The sequence below is a fragment of the Hibiscus syriacus genome, unplaced genomic scaffold, assembly GCF_006381635.1.
Source record: "Hibiscus syriacus cultivar Baekdansim isolate YM2019G1 unplaced genomic scaffold, ASM638163v2 tig00001478_pilon, whole genome shotgun sequence".
Classification (NCBI taxonomy): Eukaryota; Viridiplantae; Streptophyta; class Magnoliopsida; order Malvales; family Malvaceae; genus Hibiscus; species Hibiscus syriacus.
Genome location: NW_024061874.1, coordinates 4,540,466 through 4,563,529, shown reverse-complemented (window position 1 = coordinate 4,563,529; position 23,064 = coordinate 4,540,466). Strand labels below are relative to the sequence as shown.

The 23,064-nt window shown below is 34.4% G+C and overlaps 1 protein-coding gene across 2 annotated transcripts; it reads right to left on the bottom strand.

Moving 5' to 3' along the window:
• Positions 1-12,834: 12,834 nt before the first annotated feature.
• On the bottom strand, positions 12,835-22,212 carry LOC120127535 (oligopeptide transporter 4). 2 transcript variants are annotated; one of them, XM_039145418.1, is made up of 6 exons: positions 21,958-22,212; positions 18,192-18,289; positions 14,392-14,964; positions 14,029-14,281; positions 13,758-13,940; positions 12,835-13,591 (listed from the first exon to the last, which is right to left on the bottom strand). In XM_039145418.1, exons 1-6 carry the CDS (start codon positions 22,195-22,197, stop codon positions 12,977-12,979), a joined length of 1,962 nt encoding a protein of 653 aa, XP_039001349.1. In that variant the 5' UTR covers positions 22,198-22,212; the 3' UTR covers positions 12,835-12,976. The 2 variants fall into 2 exon arrangements, with proteins under 2 accessions (XP_039001349.1, XP_039001345.1); XM_039145414.1 differs by lacking the exon at positions 21,958-22,212 and adding an exon at positions 18,650-19,218.
• Between the last annotated feature and the right edge of the window lie 852 nt (positions 22,213-23,064).

Below are 23,064 nucleotides of genomic sequence, written 5' to 3'. Positions count from 1 at the left end.
ACTTACCTGTCCCAAGTGAAGTCGCCAAACTTTCGCAACCGTCTTTCGGTTGGGCCCCGAAATTGGACTTCGACTTGAATAATTGGGTTAGAGTCGCCACCGACCATTTAAAATGAATTTAGGTGGGTCGGACACCATCTTACCTGATCTGCATTGTACTAGAAACGTGTCGAGTTCGAGTGTTGGTTATGGTCAAGGAAGGATTAGCACCCTTGAACCGCCCTTTCGGTACCAATTAATTTATCGGTTGTCTTTAATTGCGAAAATAAAAAATTTAAATTTAAATTTAAAAAATCAATTCGAATTACTTACCTTTGATCAATTGAAATTACCCCTAAAAGGTCAAAAATGTCAGATATGAAATAATAAATGAATATTAAATAAAATCAAATGAAAAGAAAAAAAAATATAAAATAAAAAGAATAAGTTTACATCTCCCATGCTTTACATGTAGAGAAACTGAATTTACAATGTAAATGCTCTGCCACTCTTGTGTTTTAGATACTGACTTTGACTCCTCCACGCTCATTTTTTGTCTTTTTCTTCTTCGTATCACTTTCATCTAATATATCATCATGTATTAAGCTTGCAATATGAATCCTTTAAATGATCTCCCAAGAACTGCAAATCAGCTATAAAAACTTTCAGGCTTGCTTTAGCGTTTTTCGATTTCTTTTTCAGTAGTGAAGTGGCCTCTTCACATGAATATTCCAACTTGACATTTGCTCCCAGCCATGAACAAACTGAATCGTTATCCTCAATGCGAGCCCGTGAATATAAGCCTTCAGAGACTTCAAAATCAACCATAAAGGCCTCGCCAATACACCCTTCCTCCAAAGTGGAAATCACGTCCAAGCATTTATCAATATCTAGAATTTTTGTTGTTTACTGCCTTGTGGTTCATGCCCCCCTTTTTTGTCTTTTTCATGCTCTGTTCTTGTTTCCCGGCTCGTTGAACTTTGCTTTCGAGTATTTGACGAAGTAGTTGGAGATCAACCACGAGGTCGGTGATTCAAAAAGGAGTAGCGTGAGAAATCCTGATGACATACTGGAGAGTTGCAGCGTCTTTAACAATGTGGATCAGATCAAATTTTGATCAAAAACCCAGAACAGGGAACAAAAGAGAAAAAGAGAAGGAGGCAGTGAGTACATGAAGCCATGGGAGTGAGGTTGGGAGTGTTTTAAAAGCAAAGGAAATTCAAAATAGAGATGGGAGAGAACCACTCTGCCTTTTTTACCTCTTCCCCCTTGTTGTTGGCGCATAGAGCTGCATATAAAGCAGTTAAATGGTTCCACGTTCACTCACAGCCCAGGAATCACGGAACCACGAAGGTCGGTCTTTAAGGACTTCAAAGACTCTAGTGGGATCGAGTCCCACAAGTTCACATGCACGTCTATAAGAAATAGCAACGATTTCCATGAAATCCGGACCCGGCAACACAAATCAATAAAGAAAGTGGGATAGTGAGGTTGAATATGGGGCCTAAAAAAATAATAATAATAAATAAATAAATAATAAAATATAATATATATATATTTAGATCCGGATAAAAAATGAGTGTCTACAAAAGGAAGAGTAGAGGGTCAGGGTCCGACGTTCAACGATGACTCACCTTTGCACTGAATCGACGAGAATGACGACAAAAATGGATGGTCGGCAGCGGGGATAGAGTGAGTTGGGAGTAGCGGCGCAGTGAACGAAAACAAAAAGATGAGAAAAAGTTGGGGCTCTGTTCGTGAAAAAAGGAAGAGAAAGAACTGAAATCTAATTAAAATTGGTTTAATTACAAAGTTAGTCATCAAACTCTCTAGGGTTTACGAAATAAGATATAACAATCATCAAACTCTCTAGGGTTTACGAAATAAGATATAACAATCATCAAACTCTCTAGGGTTTACGAAATAAGATATAACTTTTAAAATCTTTATAGTTGGTCACCAAAATCAATTTAGGAATTTACGTTAAAATTTCCCAAATTCTAGGTTTTAATTTGGAGGCAAAATTGGGGTGTTAAAATTCTCCTTAAAGAAAATTCCACCCTCGAAATTTTATCGAAATAGGAATAGAATGAATTAAGAAGATATCATCAATAATATTTGACACATCCCAATTCGTATATATTCGAGTAGAATATACTATCAAATGTTGTCTCATAGCAGACCCATCTGAACTCTTACTCTGAGTCGATTTACCTCTACTAGCTGAACCAAAACTAGAACCAATTGGGTCTACTCTGATCCTTGTCTCGAGTCGGCGCCAAAACAGAAGCTTGTGACTAGCTAGGACCATATGAACCAGCAAACGGAAGAGAACACTCCTTTAAATGATGCTCTAAAGACCCACAACAAGGTCACACTCAAGTCTTTCTCCAACACTCTCCCAAATGTCCCTTTTGGCAATACGAGCATTGTGGTACCCCTCGAGTATCAGTCAAACATCTAGTACTAACAGTCAGAACAACAAATGTCATCAGTCTAACTCGTGTATATTCTTGAGAATCCGAATCTTCTCTATCTCTTACCGAACTGATTCACATACGCAGTCTGAGTAAATGGTCTTGGTTACCTTCGAGACCTATCAAGATCTTATAGTTCAGGTCTCAACAATAGTAGCTCAATCCTGTTTTATACTTCCGATCGATGTCTAAACCGATCTTAACCTTAACCGATAGCTAATCGAGAACTCGTACAATGTAACATAATGAACTATCTATAAATGAAAAAAAATCTTAAGGTCAGAGTTGGTACTTGGAGTTACAAACTAAAATATTTATTTTCTCTTGAAAAGTAGGAAAAAGTAAAGAGAAGAAAAATAACTTATTTCATAAATCTTGATTTTACCTGAAAATATTTATATGTATCTAAAAATCATTTTTGGTAAAAAATTTTGTGATCGAGCTCCACAGTTTGAGTATTGAATCGAGTTTTGATACCACTAAATATAAACCCTAAACCCGACCTAAAAGAATTAGCTTGAATTTAGAGAGCTCATTAACTAAATTTCCCAAAATCGTACCCAAAACTTATTTAAAAATACACTGAAAATATACCCTCGCAATTATAGATTTCAAACACTTAAAATAATCAAAATAAATAAATAATAATTAAAAATATAAATCAAATATTTATCAAATTCAAAATTCAAGTCTCAATGTCCAAAATAAAATTTATGTTTAATGTCCCAAAATAATTAAATATAATAAATAATGTCCCAAAATAAATATTAATTAATGTGCAATAGAAAACTCAAGTAAAAATGTAAAAAACCGAATGTCCACGCAACAAAACATGTAAAAAATAAATGTGAGGAAGATTCCTCCAACTACAGAGTGGGCATAAAACATCTTCATTTCTCAAAACCCCTCTTTTAGCCAATTCTATTTTTACTGTCAGCTTTTGATGGACAACTTGCCACATAAAAGACTCCACTTTAGGAGGCATTAGTCCCCTCCAAATGATGTTCTTCCAAAAATGAATCTCCTCCGAACCCGAAGAACACAAGATTCCTCCAACTACAGAGTGGGCATAAAACATCTTCATTTCTCAAAACCCCTCTTTTAGCCAATTCTATTTTTACTGTCAGCTTTTGAAGGACAACTTGCCACATAAAAGACTCCACTTTAGGAGGCATCAGTCCCCTCCAAATGATGTTCTTCCAAAAATGAATCTCCTCCGAACCCGAAGAACACACCTTAAGACATGAACTAACAGAATATACACCTTCCCCATTACCTTTCCAAATCAGACCATCATTAAGCTCATTGGACAGGCTGAAATTTGAGATGATTGATATCAAATTAGACCATTATTCAAATTCCCAATCATTTAAATTTCTCCTCAATTGAACATTCCAAAACCAGCCCATCGATCGAAACTCTCAAAACTCTATTAACTTGCCATTGATCAATGGGCTATTTCACTTTCTTGAAATGGAGTCGCTGGAGAAGAATAAGACATTGAAAATTGAGATGATTGACACCTTCGGCTGCAAGCACAGTGACCTTAGCATGTGCTTGCTTTCGATTAGAATATTGATAGATCATAAATTACCTTACAAACTTACTTTTCAACCATTAAGAGTCGTAAGATATTCAACTTAATTTAATGAATAAGCTAACGAGAAAAACTTAAAAACTGCATACACCAAAATTTCCAAAGGACGTAATCTACTTAATTCGCTAGGTTTTTAGAAGGTTTAGCTTTGGACATTGACACCACATTTCCCCTTTATAATGACTATACCTCTATGCTAAGGAATAGACAAATAGGGTACATGCTGGAGTGAGAATTGTAGGGTTTCTATTTTAACTAAACATGAAATTAATTCTGAAACTCAAAAGTGGAACATGACTGAAAGAAGATATATGGGATGAAAAGCATGGAAGCCAAAGCTATCTGTAAAATGTCATTCAAATCCAGGAAGAAAAATATGCACATATATGAATAAAAACACTAAAATATACGAAATGTTTAAAAACACTAAAAATATTTTCCCTTTAGTAATCCCGGTAGTGTTGTAACTCTTTATTTCCTAGCAGACCTACGTTGGACAATTCAAAGGTTTCATGAATGTCGAGGGATGTCCAAGTAACAAATTAAGAAGATAGAAGGTAATTGTCACAGAAACACACTTTTTCTGACACCACCAGAACCCCAAGTACAATGCAGACCTGTATAATTGCCAACACATACCAGTGGAGAACAGGAAAATATTTTATTGACAGAAATATCATTAAGGCTTAGGAATTTAGTTCAGTGCTAGTGCTACTGTTACTGCTAGCGTACTTCAAATAAGAACCCAAAAAACTTTTAAAGTTAGAAAATACTAATTACTAATAGTAATTGCTGAACTTGAATAATAGATACTGATGGCATAACATAAAGTTAAAAGATCAAACTATGGAAATGCTCTACAAATGTTAACAAACCAAGAAAAAAATAATCAATCAACACAAATCTATTACTCCCTACACAGGAAGCAAGAACACAATGATAATAAATTACATAACTCGCTAAAAATGACTACTTACAAAAAATACCACAAATAGCATCATTTTCCTTGAACTGGAAGCCAATGAGAAAACAATTCCAAAGATAAAACCACCTTTTTCTAACTTTAAAGATGGTACTCCAATTTAAATTATTTCAAAGAAAAAACTCTAGAAAGCAATACTTAACATATTAATATAGGTTAGCAATTCAAATAACAAATACAGATATTGACAGTGCAAATTATACCATCTTTTCGTAACTTTAACTATGGCACTCCGATTTAGAATAATTCAAAGAAAAAGGTTAAGAAAGCAATATTTAACGCATCAATATAGGTTGAAAATTCAATTAAGAATTAAAAAGATGACGGAAGCATTTTAGAAACCTGATTAGAATAGTTACTAATACAATAAGGCTAACAAACAACAACTTAAATCAATTCGGCTACTTGTATACAAAGAGAAGAATCATAGATCAGAAATTTTAATTTTACCTCGATTTAACCAAAGCGCTAAGAAATGGAGACATTGTATAACAAGACGATCCTTGCAGATAGCAGGTTTTAGACAACAATTCCCTTAGATGAATGTGTTTTTCTCATTTGAAAACATAATCAATACCCTTACGCTCTCTTCTTTTCATTAATCCAAGAATACTCTTGTTAATTCCAACTCATTTCATCATATCATACGGTTGGTTTTTGGCAAATATCCCACATTGGTTTTGTATAAGGAGGAGGAGAAATTCTTTTGTTATAAATAGAGCTCTCCTCCTCCTTAGTTTAGCATCCCACAAATATAAGCCTTCTTCACTATTAAAGGTTATTTGTACTCTTTCTCTCTTTGTAATATTTCCTCTATTAGTGAAATATTATTTTAGTAGTGTTCGAGGAGGTAGGCATAGTTTTGGCCTAACCTCGTTAAATCTTGGTGTTCTCTTTATGTCTATTTAATAGCTATTGTCGGGTATAGTTGTTGTTAATTATTGTCCTATTAAAATTACTTGTCTTGGTAGTTATGTCTAAGGAAAGTGGGTTTTAAGAGGGACCATTGTGACCCCTTCTCTTTCCTGGGAATCTATCTTGGGGTGATTTTTAGTACAATCGTTTTCACACTAGTCACCTAGATAATAGTTTTCAAGGTGAATTTGTTATTATTGGTGGAAATTAACTCGAATTCCACAACAATTGGTATCAGCGCTCTTGGTTTATTTTAGTATGCTCTGTGGTTGCGGCTTAGGCTGATCTACCACATCAGAAAAAATTTCCTTGGGATAATTGACATTCCGCATTGACAGCTATTAAATAGAATTTATAGCAGAAATGGAAGACGCAACAAAAACATCCACATCATTGTCAACAGCTGTGACAAATGTTAGATTTGCAGTGGAGATTTTTGATGGCACCGATCATTTCGGCATGTGGCAAAGTGAGGTTCTAGATGCCCTATTTCAGCAGGGTCTAGACATTGCTATTGAAGGAGAGAAATCAGATGATGTTGAGGAGAAAGAATGGAAGAGGATCAATAGATTGGCATGTGGTACTATTCGATCGTGTCTTTCTAGAGAGCAGAAGTATGTATTTTCTAAGGAAACTTCTGCAAGTAAATTGTGGAAGGCACTGTAGGAGAAATTTTTGAAGAAAAGTAGTCAGAACAAGCTCTACATGAAAAAGAGATTATTCCGCTTCAACTATGTACCGGGTACCACTATGAATGATCACATTACTAGTTTTAATCAGCTGGTAACTGATCTGATGAATATGGACGTGACTTTTGAAGACGAAGATCTGGCTCTGATGTTGATGGGATCACTTCCTGATGAGTTTGAGTATCTTGAAACTACTCTACTTCATGGGAAAGTTGATGTGTCTTTCAGTGAAGTAACTGCTGCCTTGTATAGTTATGAATTGAGAAAGAAAGACAAACAAGAAAACACAAGTGTCGAAGCAGAAGCTCTTGTTGTTAGAGGCCATTCGAAGAGTCAGAATAAAGGAAGGAGAGGGAGATCGAAGTCAAAGTCCAGATTGAGCAAAGATGAATGTGCCTTTTTTCGAGAAAAAGGGCACTGGAAGAAAGAATGTCCCAGGCTAAAGAACAAAGCCAACCTGAAAAGGGAAAGGCTGTCTCAGAATCAAATGTGGCCGAGTATGATGATGCAGATTCAGATTTTGCATTCGTTTCTACGCCATCAACCAGCTGTTCCAGTTCATGGCTGTTAGATTCAGCTTGTAGCCACCATATGACCCCCAATAGAGAATGGTTCTTTGATTTTAAAGAACTAAAAGGTGGAATTGTCTACACAGTAAATAATTCCCCTCTTGACACACTTGGGATTGGTTCAATTCGCTTGAGAAATCAGGATGGATCAATCAGAACCTTAACAGGTGTCCATTATGTACCAGATTTAATGAGAAATCTCATCTCTGTGGGAACCTTAGAGTCAAAAGGTTTAGAAGTGAGGGAAAAAGATGGGATTATGAGGATTATCTCTGGTGCACTGGTGATAATGAAGGGAATCCGGAAAAGAAACAATGTGTATTACTTTCTGGGTAGTACAATTATTGGGACAACAGCAGTGGCAACTTCTAATGATGAACAAGAGTCAGAAGCAACCAGGTTATGGCATATGCGCTTGGCGTATGTTGGTGAAAAATCCTTGAAATTGCTGATAGATCAAGAATTATTGAAGGGTGCTCGGGCTTGCAAATTAGCTTTTTGTGAGCATTGCATCAAAGGGAAGAAGACGAGGGTGAAATTTGGAACAACAATCCATAATACTAAAGGTATTTTGGATTATGTTCATTCAGATGTATGGGGGCCTTCCAAGACAACTTCATTGGGAGGAACACACTATTATATCACCTTTGTTGATGGTTTTTCCCGGAGAGTTTGGGTGTATACAATGAAGACAAAGGATGAGGTGCTAGGATTTTTCCTTAAATGGAAAAAGATGGTGGAGACTCAAACAGGCAGAAAAATCAAACGTCTCCGTACAGACAATGGTGGAGAGTACAAAAATGATCTATTTCTGAAAGTATGTGAAGAAGAAGGTATTGTCAGGCATTTCATTGTCAGATCTACACCACAACAGAATGGGGTGGCAGAGCGTATGAACCGGACGTTAGTGGAGAAGGTTCGGTGTATGTTGTCTAATGCTGGGTTAGGCAAAGAATTTTGGGCTGAGACTTTGGTCTATGCTTGTCACCTTGTCAACCGCTTACCATCGACTGCTATTGGTGGTAAAACACCATTAGAGAAATAGTTTGGAGAACCTGTTACAGATTATGATTCCTTACATGTGTTTGGTTCCACTGCATACTACCATGTTAAGAAGTCAAAGCTAGATCCAAGAGCAAATAAGGCGATCTTTATGGGGATCACCTCTGGTGTGAAAGGCTATCGTCTTTGGTGTCCAGAAAGAAAGAAAATAATCTTCAGTAGGGATGTTACCTTTGATGAATCTACCATGTTGAGAAAGGTGACTTCAGAAAAATTGGAGCAGACAGATGGAACTCCCAAACAGGTGGAGTTTGAAGGAAGCATAATTGACCCAGTCAGTAAAGAAACTGATGTTGACTCTCCTATGGTAGAAGAAGAGTCAAATAAAGAAGAGGTTCAGACCCAAGAACCTCCACAGCAACATGAATCAATTGCACTCAGAAAGGGAAAGAGGACCATTAGACAACCTGCTCGTTATGCTGATATGGTATCTTTTGCATCACCAATTGCAATTGATGACGTTCCTGCCACTTTTAATGAAGCAGTCCAAAGTTCAGAACATAAAAAGTGGAGGATCTCCATGAATGAAGAAATGCAATCCATTCAAAAGAATCAGACGTGGAAACTAGCTAGTCTTCCGAAGGGAAAGAAGGCAATTGGGTGCAAGTGGGTATATGCAAATAAAGATGGATTTCCTGACAAGAATAACATCCGCTACAAAGCAAGATTGGTGGCTAAAGGCTACGCTCAAACGGAGGGAGTTGATTATAATGAAGTATTTTCTCCAGTTGTAAAACATTCCTCCATCAGAATTTTGTTGGCTTTGGTAGCACAGTTAGATTTGGAACTAGTTCAGATGGATGTAAAAACTGTATTTTTACATGGAGACTTGGATGAGGAAATCTACATGACTCAGCCAGATGGATTCAAAGTTGCTGAAAAATAAGAGATGGTGTGCAAATTAGAAAAATCGCTATACGGATTGAAGCAATCTCCAAGGCAGTGGTACAAGCGATTTGACAAGTTTATGATAGGGCAGAAGTACACAAGAAGCAAATATGATCATTGTGTGTATTTACGCAAGCTACAAGACGGATCCTATATATATATTCTTCTTTATGTTGATGATATGATGATAGCTTCCAGTAGTCAGACAAAAATTGCGAAACTAAAGACTCAATTGAACAGAGAGTTTGAGATGAAGGATCTTGGTGAAGCAAAGAAGATTCTAGGCATGGAGATATCAAGGGATAAGAAATTGGGGAGGATTTGTTTGTCTCAGAAAGAATATTTGAGGAAGGTACTAAAACGTTTTGGCATGAATGAGAAGTTAAAACCAGTTAGTACACCTCTTGCTCCTAATTTCAAGCTCGGTGCATCCATGTCACCTAAGGATGATGCAGAACGGGAATACATGTCAAAGGTTCCGTATGCAAGTGCTGTTGGTAGCTTAATGTATACAATGGTGTGTACGAGACCCGATATTTCACAGGCAGTTGGGGTTGTGAGCAAGTATATGCACGATCCTGGAAAGGAGCATTGGGAAGCTGTGAAATAGATTTTGCGGTATATTCTGAACACCGTAGATGTTGGTTTGGTCTTTCAGCAGGACAAACAAGATGGTCAGTGTGTAGTTGGGTATTGTGATTCAGACTATGCAGGTGATTTGGACAAGCGTCGATCAACTACTGGTTATGTGTTTACATTTGCAAAAGCACCAGTCAGTTGGAAGTCCACCTTACAGTCAACAGTGGCTTTGTCTACTACAGAGGCAGAGTATATGGCAGTTACAGAGGCTGTGAAGGAGGCAATTTGGCTTCAAGGGTTGTTTGGTGAATTGGGAATGGAACAAAAGCACATCAAAGTTCACTGTGACAGTCAGAGTGCTATTCATTTAGCAAAGAACCAAGTTTACCATGCAAGGACGAAGCACATCGATGTTCGATATCACTTTGTACGAGAGATTCTAGAAGAAGGTGGAGTCATAATCCAGAAGATTCGGACCATTGAGAATCCTGCTGATATGTTGACAAAAGTGGTAACTGCGGTCAAGTTTAAACATTGTTTAGACTTGGTCAATATTGTTATAAATTGAAAGATGAATTTGCAGACACTACTGAAGATTGGATTTTTTTTGAGAGACGTGTGTGGAATTTGCCAAGGTGGAGATTTGTTGGTTTTTGGCAAATATCCCACATTGGTTTTGTATAAGGAGGAGGGGAAATTCTTTTGTTATAAATAGAGCCCTCCTCCTCCTTAGTTTAGCATCCCACAAATATAAGCCTTCTTCACTATTAAAGGCTATTTGTACTCTTTCTCTCTTTGTAATATTTTCTCTATTAGTGAAATATTATTTTAGTAGTGTTCGAGGAGGTAGGCATAATTTTGGCCTAACCTCGTTAAATCTTGGTGTTCTGTTTATGTCTATTTAATAGCTATTGTCGGGTATAGTTGTTGTTAATTATTGTCCTATTAAAATTACTTGTCTTGGTAGTTCTGTCTAAGGAAAGTGGGTTTTAAGAGGGACCATTGTGACCCCTCTTCTATCCTGGGAATCTACCTTGGGGTGATTTTTAGTACAATCTTTTTCACACTAGTCACCTAGATAATAGTTTTCAAGGTGAATTTGTTATTATTGGTGGAAATTAACCCGAATTCCACAACACATACAATCACTTGACAATTTAACCATACAATACCATGTATTTTTAATAGAGAAAAGCCCTAATTCACTGCGAGATTCTAACAGCCAAGCAAAATGGCCAAAATCCACTACATTTCACTTCCTCTAATTAAAAAGTACTAGCATCTATAAAAACTAAGAAAAAGAAAAGTCGGTATTGACGATTTTAGTTTCTCGGGTGCAATTTTAGGGTTAGAGCGGAGGGATGGAAGACATAGTAGAGTATAGAAAGTTATGGCCATTAGTACTCTTCCGAAAAGGATTAAAATAGGTGAAAATACAGCAAAGCAATAGCAAGCAGAAAGCCGTGAGATTACAATAACATGTAATTTCATTAATTCTGCACGATTAAGTGATGAAAACAAATTAAACTCACAACAACTATAGACGAAGAAAATCAAACATCATAGACGATCAAATTATACGTTAACTTACACCTTTAAAATAAAAATAAAAAAGCGTCAAACCAAATTATGACATGAACTAAAACTTACATATAAAGAATTGCGAAGAAACGCGAAAGCAAAGTAAGAACTTTCTCAAATGAAAAGCTTTTAAAGCATTTACCTAATTCAATTCTTAAAAACATTAGAAAACAGTATGTCAAGAAACTGAATAACCCAATGAAAAATAATGAGAAAAAGGAGAGAGAAAAAAACGAAAGGTAGAGAATCAAAAGAAAGAGTAAAGCCTACAGCCATTAACATGCAGCGATACCGCCATGAAAGTTGTCAAAGAAAAGCATCTGCAGAATCATCATCAAAGCGAAGACGAAAACAAAGATGAAAACAATGAAAAAAAGTAACATACAAAGATACAGATCTCGTTTTTGAACCAAAATCGAAAGGTACTGTTAGCCTGGATTATCAAATTCGTCGTAGTGTAGAGAGGGAAAAAAGTATCTTCGCCAACTTACACGAATAAAAAATCCTTTATTATTTAAACATGGCAACTCCTTTTATATTCACTACGCAGTACGCACACAATTAGGGGAAACGTGTACACTTGAACAGCTGTGGCTTCTTTAATTTCCCAAGTTATATTAAAAAACACAAATAAAGTTTTCATGGATAAATCGACGGTCGACTATCTTTGTTGTTTGCTTCTTTTTTGTACTAAGGTTTGTTTTTTCTTGACCCGTTTAGTTTCGTTGTTTGTTGTTTTAGGCCTTAAGGATGAATTTTATATTAAATCAAATCAAATTGAGTTGAAAAGATTTTGAGTTAATTAGTTATATCTTATAATTGAAATTTTATTTGAATTTTTTTCGAACCAAACTTATAAAATTCAAATTGAAATCAAGTTGTTCGAGTTTATGAGACGACATATCGTCTTGCCAACATGTACATCTCAAAAAGTTACATGAATTAAAAAGAGATCATCTCAATTGAATACCAAAATACAAATTTCTAGAAACTAAAACCACATACCTCAATTCCTAGAATTTTTCATTTTAACAAAGATATTTTTAATTTAATCCTTGCAATATATAAAAGAATAGAATAAAATTATTAAGACATCAAATTTAAACCATCAACAACTGTAGTGTTGATTATAACTTTCATCCTATTTCTCTAATTAATTTCTCACCATACTCATTTCTCATCCTTTTCAACAATAATATATTATCACATTTGAGTCCATTATAACATTGAAAAATACCAAAGGAAAATATTTTCAAAGGAGGGATATATTTTTCACTCCAAAAGTGATGTCACGTTGGGTCCAAGGCAGATGGCGTAGGTGGCTGTCCAAGACCCTTCTTCATTCTGACAACGGATGAGTATACTCGGTGTTTGAAAACAAATTATTAATTCGAGATATTAAATATAGAGCTGATATAATCATGTACAATTATTCTTTGTATTCCCAACTTAGGACGTCTGGTGCTCATGATGACTTCCTTTGGACATAAAAGGTGGTATTTGTGTAAGAAATAAATCCAAAGAATGAACCTTTAGGAAAGTTTATTTTGAATAATACCTTACAAGACACTGAAAATTCTGTTGAAACCTCGCGGTTTTAACTACACTTTTTTATAATCCTTACTAATTCTAGAGTGTGCAACACTTGAGTGAATTCATTACTTCACTGGACAGCCATCAACCATTATTCCCTTTGCTGTCGGACAAGTTGCTAAATCACAATGTTCACCTTCCGTGCCCCACCATGTCACACTTCTATTTTCTATTCCCACCGAAAAGTACAACAGTATTGCCATGAAAGCCACCCCCGCATCCAGAGCAGCCGATAGAATGTAATTGTACCTCTGCCACCACTGCTTCCGGTAACGGAATACGAAGAAGTTGAAAATAGTTCCAACTAGAATCCAGGAGTTGTAGTTTACTGCTGTTGCTGGCGGCATCATCCCTGTTGCTCCTAGAAGAACCGGAAGGTTAATTAGTGGAACCCAAGTTTGTTTGGGAAATGTCTTGTGCAAGACCCAAACGATGACGGGTCCTAATGCTCCTCCTACGAAGAACCAATTCATCGATGGATAGTTTCCTAGAGATCCAAAGATCCTCTTGGGGCCCACCAAACCCCATATGACCGATGCGTCGAAGAAGACTCGATCACCTGGGCATGTCCAGGGACTGTCGGCTGGAAGGAGATCGTCCTGGCATATGTTCTCGATAGAGTTCAGCAACCACCATGCCACTGCAAGGTTGATTGTTCCGGCGAGAATGGTTCCTATGAACTAGATAAGAGGATTGAAATGGAACATAAATTAACTACATCAGCCGCTATGCACTTAGAGAGAAACAAGAAAACCAAGAGAAAAAAAAATTCATTTACTAGATCATCCTCAACTAGTGCTGTCATTGAGATATATGTCGATGGATCATAGATGGAAGAAAAAGTACCTGAACTAAGAACATGGATCTTGGAGGTATCTTCATATAGTGTCCTAGCTTGAAATCATTGAGGAAGGAGACTGCTTGAGCCATGCTCATATAACCATAGGTTTTGAAGCACACATTCGCTATTGGCCTTCCGGGATATATGAGACCCATGACATACTCTGTGATAATGTTCAAGCCCGGTGTCTGCATGATGAATGAAATCAGTAAAATTGCTTCTCCTCTAAATATTATAAGTGGAATTTTACTTTATTTTCTAAATGAACTAATTTACCTGGTTCGTTGTGGCAGTTATGATACTAATTGGAAGAGTGAAGATAAAGGCCATTGCACCAGCAAAGAGGAGTCCCCACCATGGCATCTGCACCTGGTCATTCAAGAAGATGCAGAGCGCCAGTGATACTACGAATGTTGCAGCAAGCATAGCGTAAAACCACCAGGAAGGTATGTCCTTGTATCTTTTCATCAACCTTGTGTGAATATCCTCCTTTCCCGTGTAAGAAGCACTATATCGATCATATATCTCCCTGTTGTTAACAGTTTGACAATAGGGTTATCATCGAGTTCAGTTATGTAAACTTAAAAATAAAGTACTACGATGTGAACAAGCATCTAAGAAGGATGACTACAAATTTACCTTCCATAGAACAGGGCCACATGTGTTATTGTTGATGCAATCGTGGCAAACCCAAATCCATAAGTGAGGGCGAAGAACATGCTTAGATTAATTCGACCTTGATCTTCATACTTTGCTAAATCAATCTCGAACTTGTCATTAACGATTGCTGTTATGTTGTACTTTTGACCTTGGGCTGTAAACAAGTGAGAGGAAAATATGGGGAATCTACCAGCATTGTACAAGTCTAGGCCCCAATAAGCTACAGGAATCGCTATGTAAATTATCAACACATAGCCTACAAAAATGTTGACAATGGCAAAGAAAGGACTGATGAGCGGACTGAACAAGAAAGATGCTACAGTAGTCCAATCAAGCGTTAAGGCTCCAAGACCGAGTCCCCTAAGACCTGAACCAATTTGCTGGGCGGTAACTGACTTGGAGAAAATCCAGCACACCCATGAGATGCTGGTAAGAGTTGTGAAGAGGTAGCCCGGGACAATGTACCATAAGAAGCTGCAAATTAGTACAATGAGGAAGAACTTTGCCCTTGTCATTCGTTGGTCACTTTTATCATCTTTCTCATGCAAAGCCCTGCAATTCAGATCAGAGAGTTTACAATTCAAGGTACTAGGACCATTTTGCTTGGATTATGCTTTCTTTTTTCTTAGCATGACTGGATTTAAACATCATGAACTGCACTGGCTGCAAGATTTCCATGATGAACTAGACATTGATGGCAGTATGATTTAAACATCATGAAGTGTACTGGCTGCAAGATTTCCATGATGAACTGGACGTTGATGGCAGTACGAAACTGTTGCATATCATTAACTACATATATTTTGATAGATACTCTTGTTTTAATTGCTGGAGCTTAAAGCTAGTAAAATAAGCCCGAGTCTGGAAACCCACGCGGGCCCTATTTTATGACTGTAAAATTAGTACATGTTTTGATAAATACTCCAGTAGAGTTGATGCGACCTGCTTTAAACCTTTGCTACTGAGCAGTAAGGAGTGACCATTTAGTAATGATTTAGTAAATATCCCATCACTAATTTTAGGTGCTAAGTTTCCTTCACAGGCTGGCCCTCCTACCAATGATTAATTAGACGTTTATCAATTACCAACCATGATTTGGATGCCCCCCCCCCCAGCACCGCATGATTTCATTAACGGTTCTCGGTAAGAATCATAAACATTATTGACTCAATGGGTTTCGATTTGTCCCGATCGACCTTATGAGATTCTCTCCTGGGAAAAATCGGATTTTACAACAGGGCGATTCTGGTCGATTTTTCATTCTGTTCTCCAGATTTAGGTTTAGGTAAATAATATGTCTTGTCCAGGATATATTTATTAAAATGTTCATCTTCAAATTTTATAACTATTTTTAAATTATAATTTCTAATTCTATAAGAATTTATAATATGTATTTCAATTATATAAGCATGTTTCATATATTTTGCCATAATTTATTAATTTATAATATTCTATCATTTGATTTAGTTTTGTAAAATTAGTAAAACATTATTTTTTTAAAAAATGGGATAAGTCTGCAAAATAGTTTTAAACTCGAGTCAAGAGTAAAGTTAAAAAAGAAATAAAATTGGATTAAGTGGGGTTGAGACGGGGGATTAAGGTAGGAGATGAGATGAAGAAAATACCGCTGACTTGGCTGAATTGTTATCCCTAATTCTTAACCTAGTGGATTGGCATTTTTGACCTACTCGTGTGTATAAATCAATCATTACTGATTGACCCACTTGTGTGTGTATTAATATATACAGGTATGTGTTTCTTCCTCCTTTCATCTGGTCAATATTCAAACAAAACGAAAACGTCTTGCCAGCCCATTTGTAGTTTTGTACTGGCTGACAGCAGCTGGAAGGATTGTTTGAGTTGACTAAAACTGCGAAGACTTGTCGAATTATTCATTCGACTGGAATTTGAATGGCTTTAGAAAATATAGATTATGATTTATTTAATAAGAGAATTGATGTAAGACGGTTCTAAATTAAAGCTACTTTTGCTTCGGTTTTGAGCAAATGGGATGAGAAAACAATGGACCAGCTCACGCGTAGGAAACGCCGCAAGAGCCGGACATGACATTGACATGTGATATGACCCAATGACCATCTCCATCGGCGATACCATTGACTTGAAATATCAATACATGTCTATGGATTAAATTTTAGAAGGTGTAATTTAAGATTTAAGTTTGGTGATAATATTTAAAAATTATTTATAGAATAAAAATATTTCTTTGACAGTAAATATTAACTTATAATTTTATATAATTTCCGTGATAGTCTCTTTCTATACGTACGTGTCAAACTCAAATCAAAGCAAGCAGCGTATCGATAGGCGATACCAATAACTGAGAGAGGGTTTTGTTTTGTTGTGTGATAAAACAAAAAAATGAATGGGCCTACGTTCCCCCATACTCGGTTGTTTCTTCTTTATGGTTAACTATTATAGAGTTGATTTTTGCTCACACCATATGAATAAAAAATGGTTTGCTTATCTCTTAATGAAATCATTTAGCGTTAATTATTGAACCGTTAATTACTAAACCGTTTAGCATTGAATGCTGAATCGTTCAGCATTCAGCGCGTTTGTTTCGTACTTCTGAATGATTCAGTGCTGACTGATTCAGCAAAACAATGCTGAATGATTCAGCACAGAAGTACATTTTGAATGATTCAGAGCCATTATCAAATAACATATCACATTCAGAGCTAATTCATACAGAACCTTTGAATCATTCAGTGCTTAATCATTCTAAAATAAACAAACAGTCCCTAATACAGAAGCAAGTGGAGAATTGGTAAATAAAATAAGTCAGCAACGATTCCCATCTCTATTGTTTTAACGTTCAAATTGGTTGAGATAAACAAATTTCAATAAAATAATAATAATTAGAATGTAATTTAGTTGATTTTAAAATCGATAAATAATAAATAGATAATTACAAATATAACTTAATTCATAGTTTTAAAATCTAATAACTAAAAAAAATTAAGATGGTCATACATTAATTTCACAAGTAACAAGAATTTAAAGAAAAATTGAACTAAAAAGGCGAGGGTTATACCCCTCCATCAGTAACCTGGTTCCATCCCTAATTAAACTAATTCTTTCTTTTAAAATTTAAAGATTAATTTAAAACAGTACCTTTTAATTAAAAGATACAATTTTTTTAAAAAAAGGAGAGTGGCGTAGTGAGTTGTGTGTTAATATGGATGTATTTAGAAATTTATGTTAGGAGGTGTAATTTTAAGAAATTATATTAAAAACGTAGGGTGTAAAATTATAAAATCTCATATACGAAATTAGATAATTTATATAAAATATAAAAATATTTAAAATATAAGAAGTTTTAAAATTTTTAGTGGGTGCGACCGCACTCCCGCAACCCGGGTACTAAGAGGATTACAAGTTATAAAATTATAGGAGAAATCTCATGTGAATGGCTAAGGAAAAACGCTACCGATTTTGTTATTATTATTTTTAATAAAATTAATAAAAAATTACCGAAAACATTATTATTTGTATCAGTTTTATTATTATTTGACACTTTACCGGTTTTGGTAATATATCTAGTAGAAAAAATAATGTTTTAGGTAACGCTTTACCGTTTATATTACAAAGCTCGATAAAACACCCAATAATAAAATCGATAGTAATAATAATGTTTTCAGTAATTTTTTGTTAATTTTATTAAAAAAATAATAATAAAATTGATAACGCATTTATTTAACCGTATATTAAGATTGTTATGCGGTAAAACTTTTCAAAATTATAGATAATAAACTAACCTGAAAAGTGAGACTTGCACCAAGGTGCTCGGCCACCACATGTGAGCTGGCTCCACCACATACTTCCTCAGCAACCCAGCCCAGCCATATCCTAGTACCTGCACCGCCCACCACCTTTTTAATCTTTATTCAACACATCAATGATTATCCAAATAATTACTAAATTAACAAGCAAAGCTATGACTTTAACAATCTAGCCACCAACTAATATTATTTACTAATTTATCAATTAGGCTAAGATTTTTCTTCTTTCCTCCAGAGACTCGGGAATTTACTTTTATTGCATTTGAAAATCAGTAAAAAAAAATTAAGTAAAATGAGGGAAAAATGAGATACCAAATGACAAGTGGAGAATAGCTTAGGAGATAAATGGTAAATAAACCCAGAAATGGAAGAAGAATCACATGTAACTGATTTTTTATTGGACGAGCAAGCTTAGCTTAGGTATATCTTTTTACCTGAGTGGTGATAATGAGAAGCCAACCGGAAAAAAACGATATGCTCCGACCATAAAAAGCTTTGATAATGTTAACTATACCAACCGCATAAGCCGACCCGTTTCCGAAAGCACTACCCGCATTTGCGAATATGCAAATGAGAACATGCTCTTTCATGTTGAACGGACCGGGGTTCAAAGAAAACCGTTTCGATCTAAAACCCGGAATTCCGAACTGGGTTTTGGGCAAAACTGTAGCCATGAAATGGCCAATGGGGAGTGTAGAAACTTGGACTGTGATTTGGGTTATAATGAGTGGCTCTGTTCTGTAAGAGAAGAATTGGTTGAGGAAAGAGAGGAGAGCACAAGAGAATAATCCTAGGAACCACATCCGGAAGGTCCATACGGGTAAAGTCGGGTCGTCCGTGTTGGGCACAGTCAGCCGGACTTGTTCGATAGGGGAGATGTCTTCGACTTCATCGCCATGGTTTCCGCCGCTTCCGGTGGCTACATGTTTTTCAGGGTCTGAAGATTTAGGGGCTTGTAGTTCCATAGAACTCATTGTGGAGCTTGGAAATGAAAGTTGGAGGAAGATGGGGGAATGCCTAAAACAAACGGTTGTATTAATTTAATTTAGAAGGGAAAGAATTATTGGGTTCTGGCCTTAACTGTCATAAAATAAAAGGCACGGCACGATAAATGGAGGGTTAAATTCTCTGAATCCCATGTATTAATTATTTAATTTTAGTAAAAATTGATTTGATTTTAATAGTTTTTTTTAAAAATATATATAATTTTATAACGAATTGTAGTAAATTTTATGAATCAAATTAAGTTTGAGTTTAGTGTGAATAATTTTTTTTACTCAATTTATGACAATACTATAATTCCTTTTATATATTTTAAAATAATTAATATAATATTTTTATTTTTAATTATTTTTTATTTTGTTGAATACAAATATATTTGTGTTGGTACAAGATGAGTTTTTATTTCTAAAAGTCAGATCGAGTTTAAAACAATAAAATATCATGAAATGTATGTCAGATCAAATAAAAAGATATGCTACTTGATTTTGAGTCAAATTAACCAAAAAACCAATCTAATCAAATCATAGGGCACAAATGGTCTCATTATTATATGTTACTGCTTTGTTGAGTCTATTAACTATTTAAGGTTATAAAATAGTCCTAAATCATAGAAAGTTGTTTTGTTTAGTCCTCCGATTGTTAAAAATTACACAATAGTCACCCGACCATTCATATGTTTCAAATTCGTCTTTTTCTATTAAAAAATTGGTAGGTGTTTGAGCTTGTTGTTAATATGTTGGATGAAATATGATAAAATATGATCCTAGAATCGTTTAAGCTGTATTTTGTGGATCGACTCTTCGTTTATATTATGTCTTCGAGCCAATATTTGAAATATTATATTGTCGAGCCAATGCTTGAAAGCAACTACGGTGCCAGTAGACATCATTAAAATATGATTTTATTATATCACTATCATGGGATTAACGTTCAACTTAGACGACCATCAATTTTTTAACTGAAAATGATGAGTTTAGAACATATAGATAGTTGGTTGACCATTTTGTTACTTTTAAAAGTCGAGGACTCAATAAAACAATGTCATGAGTCGAGGAACTATTTTATAATTTTTAATAGTCGAAGGACTCGACACGAACCACAATGACCTTGATGGTAAATGAATTATTGTTATTCCTTGAGGTCTTAGGTTTGAGCAACAGGAATGTCAGGGGTGTGAACGTTCAATGTCAAAAAGGTTGAGAGTTGTCTTTAAACAAATATCACTTTGTACTTATCCCATATTATCAATAGTAAAAATAATAATAATAATAATAGAAATAGTTGGATGACTCAACAAAATAACATTTTATAATCAGTGATCATTTGTGTATTTACCCTAAATAATATGTAATCGCACAATTATAAAATTGTTTGAATATTTAAAAATAATCTAACACTTGAAATTAATTATTAAGCAAGTGGAATTAAAGAGAAAGTCTTAGTACTATATAGTGCATATTTTGTATTAGTTAAAATATGCTTCAGATCCCTACACTTTTTGTTTCTTTGGAATTTAATCTCTATTTTTTTATTTTTAAGAATTTAATCTCTTTACTTTTTTAGATTTAATAATTTTAATCTAATTATTAACGTAATAAAATCTATTTTTTCAAATTAAAGTTCATAACAATGCCATTTTTTGTTACATGGCTAACAAGTTAGGACTTTTTTTTATTTCAAAATATAATGTTGATGACTTTAATAAGAAAATTTAATATTATTAATAACTATATTTGAATTTTTTAAATTGATGATTAAATACTTAAAAATATAAAAGTTAAAATTTAAACGTATAAAGAACACACGAACTTAAAATATATTTTAACCTTTATATTTAAGGTAACACGTTTATTTTTTTAATTTACCTTAAAGTTGGGGACCAGAATTATTTATCGTTGCTATAAAGATAAAAAATTTGTGCTAAATTAGAGGCCGCCACTGCGTTTGGAGCATTTATGATTGCTGGGATAATTCAAATATAAAAAATCAACAAATCGTAGTACAAAGAACAAATAATTTATATACTGTGTATGTTTTTTTTTAAATAGAAACAACTAATATTATTAAATTTATAATTATTATCATAAACTAAATATATAACCTGGATATTATATTTTAACATTATATATAATTTTATATATTATTACTAAATTAAATAACATTATATTATTAGAAATCAAATAAAAATATACATCATTAATATATAAAATTAATTTTTAATATTTTATTTTTATTCATAAACTGTCCAAGAATTCATAAAATAAAAAAGTTAAATTAAGCTAACCTAAAATTTCAAGGTCTAATATCGAGAAACTTTTGCCTTGAAAAATATATTTAAAAATTAAGAATTAAATGAAAATTTTTAAAGATCATAAATTGAATGCGTTTAGATATAGTTCTCTTGTAATATATATATATATATATATATATATATATATATATATAGAAGATTATAAGTAATTTAGGTATTATACAAAAAATTATTTAGTCATAAATCTTAAAATTATCCATTAAATTTTACAAATAAGCAATGCATTAAATTTAATAACTTTAATTTTAATTAAATTGAGTATATTTAAAAATAAATAAATTGTTTTTTTGAGAGTAGCATTATTTTCTCTTATTTTTTAGTATATGAATTGGTATTAAACTAATTTTACACGACAAATTATCCAATAACTAATTTAATTACTTAAAAACATTTTAAAAATAAAATTAATTCACTAAAAATGATATTTACCTGTGTGGTGATTATGAGCAGCCAACCAGCCAAAAACGATATTTTGCGATTATAAAAGGCTTTGATGATAGTAACGATCCCAACGGCATAAGCAGAGCCACTCCCAAATGCAGCCCCAGCGTTCGAAAATATAGAAATAAGAACGTGTTCTTTCATGTTGAATGGACCAGGGTTCAACGAGAACTTTCTGGACCCTATACCAGGCAGCTCGAACTGTGTTGTTGGGAGGACTGCGGCCATAAACTGACCGATCGGAACAGGTCTGACCTAATACATGTGTCAGATGGGTTTTAGCTCAGGGTAGCATGTTTGAGAGATATCAGTTTTCTAGTGCTTATAGTGTGTATATATATATATTTGGCCCAAAAAAATTAACCCAAAATATCTGATCAGTCGATGGAAGACTTAGGGCAGACAACGAAGATCCAAAAAAATTAGCCAAAAACATCTTATCGATGCTTATATTGTTTGACTATAATTTCTATTACATTTTTGTTTTTAAAAAAATATTTATGTTTTTTCTATTATATGGTATAAGTATAGGGATACAAAATTATTATCTCACCCAGAACATTAAAACTTATTGGACCGGCCCTATCCGCCACAATTGTTAAAACGGAGAAAAACAAACCTCCTCCGCTGGATACGACGGAGGCTATGAAGCAACACACTGCAGCTAGCACAGTTTGGGTTGATAGTTTCAGCTGGTTCCCCTGGGGTTTCCATCGGAGGGTTTTGTTGAGGATGAAGTGAGTGTGAGATTATCTAAACTAGAGGGTGGTGGTTGTGTTGGATGAGATTGGGTGATTTGGGTGCTGATGAAGAAGATGAAAATGGGAAGCAAATTCTGAATCTTCATTTTTGCCGACACTTGTTTGGCGCTGCTGTTTTCTCTCGTGAAGTGAAGTGTCTCAAAACAAGATCCTTGTGAAATGTTCTTATATATACTACGTGACAGATCTCATTATTTCGGAAACTCGAGTAATTTAAGTATACATTTTAAAATATATAATAATTTTATATTATTTATTATATTTTAATTTGATTAATATGAGTATTTTAAAAAACCTATATTTAAACACGTATTGTATTCTTCATGTTCGTTGA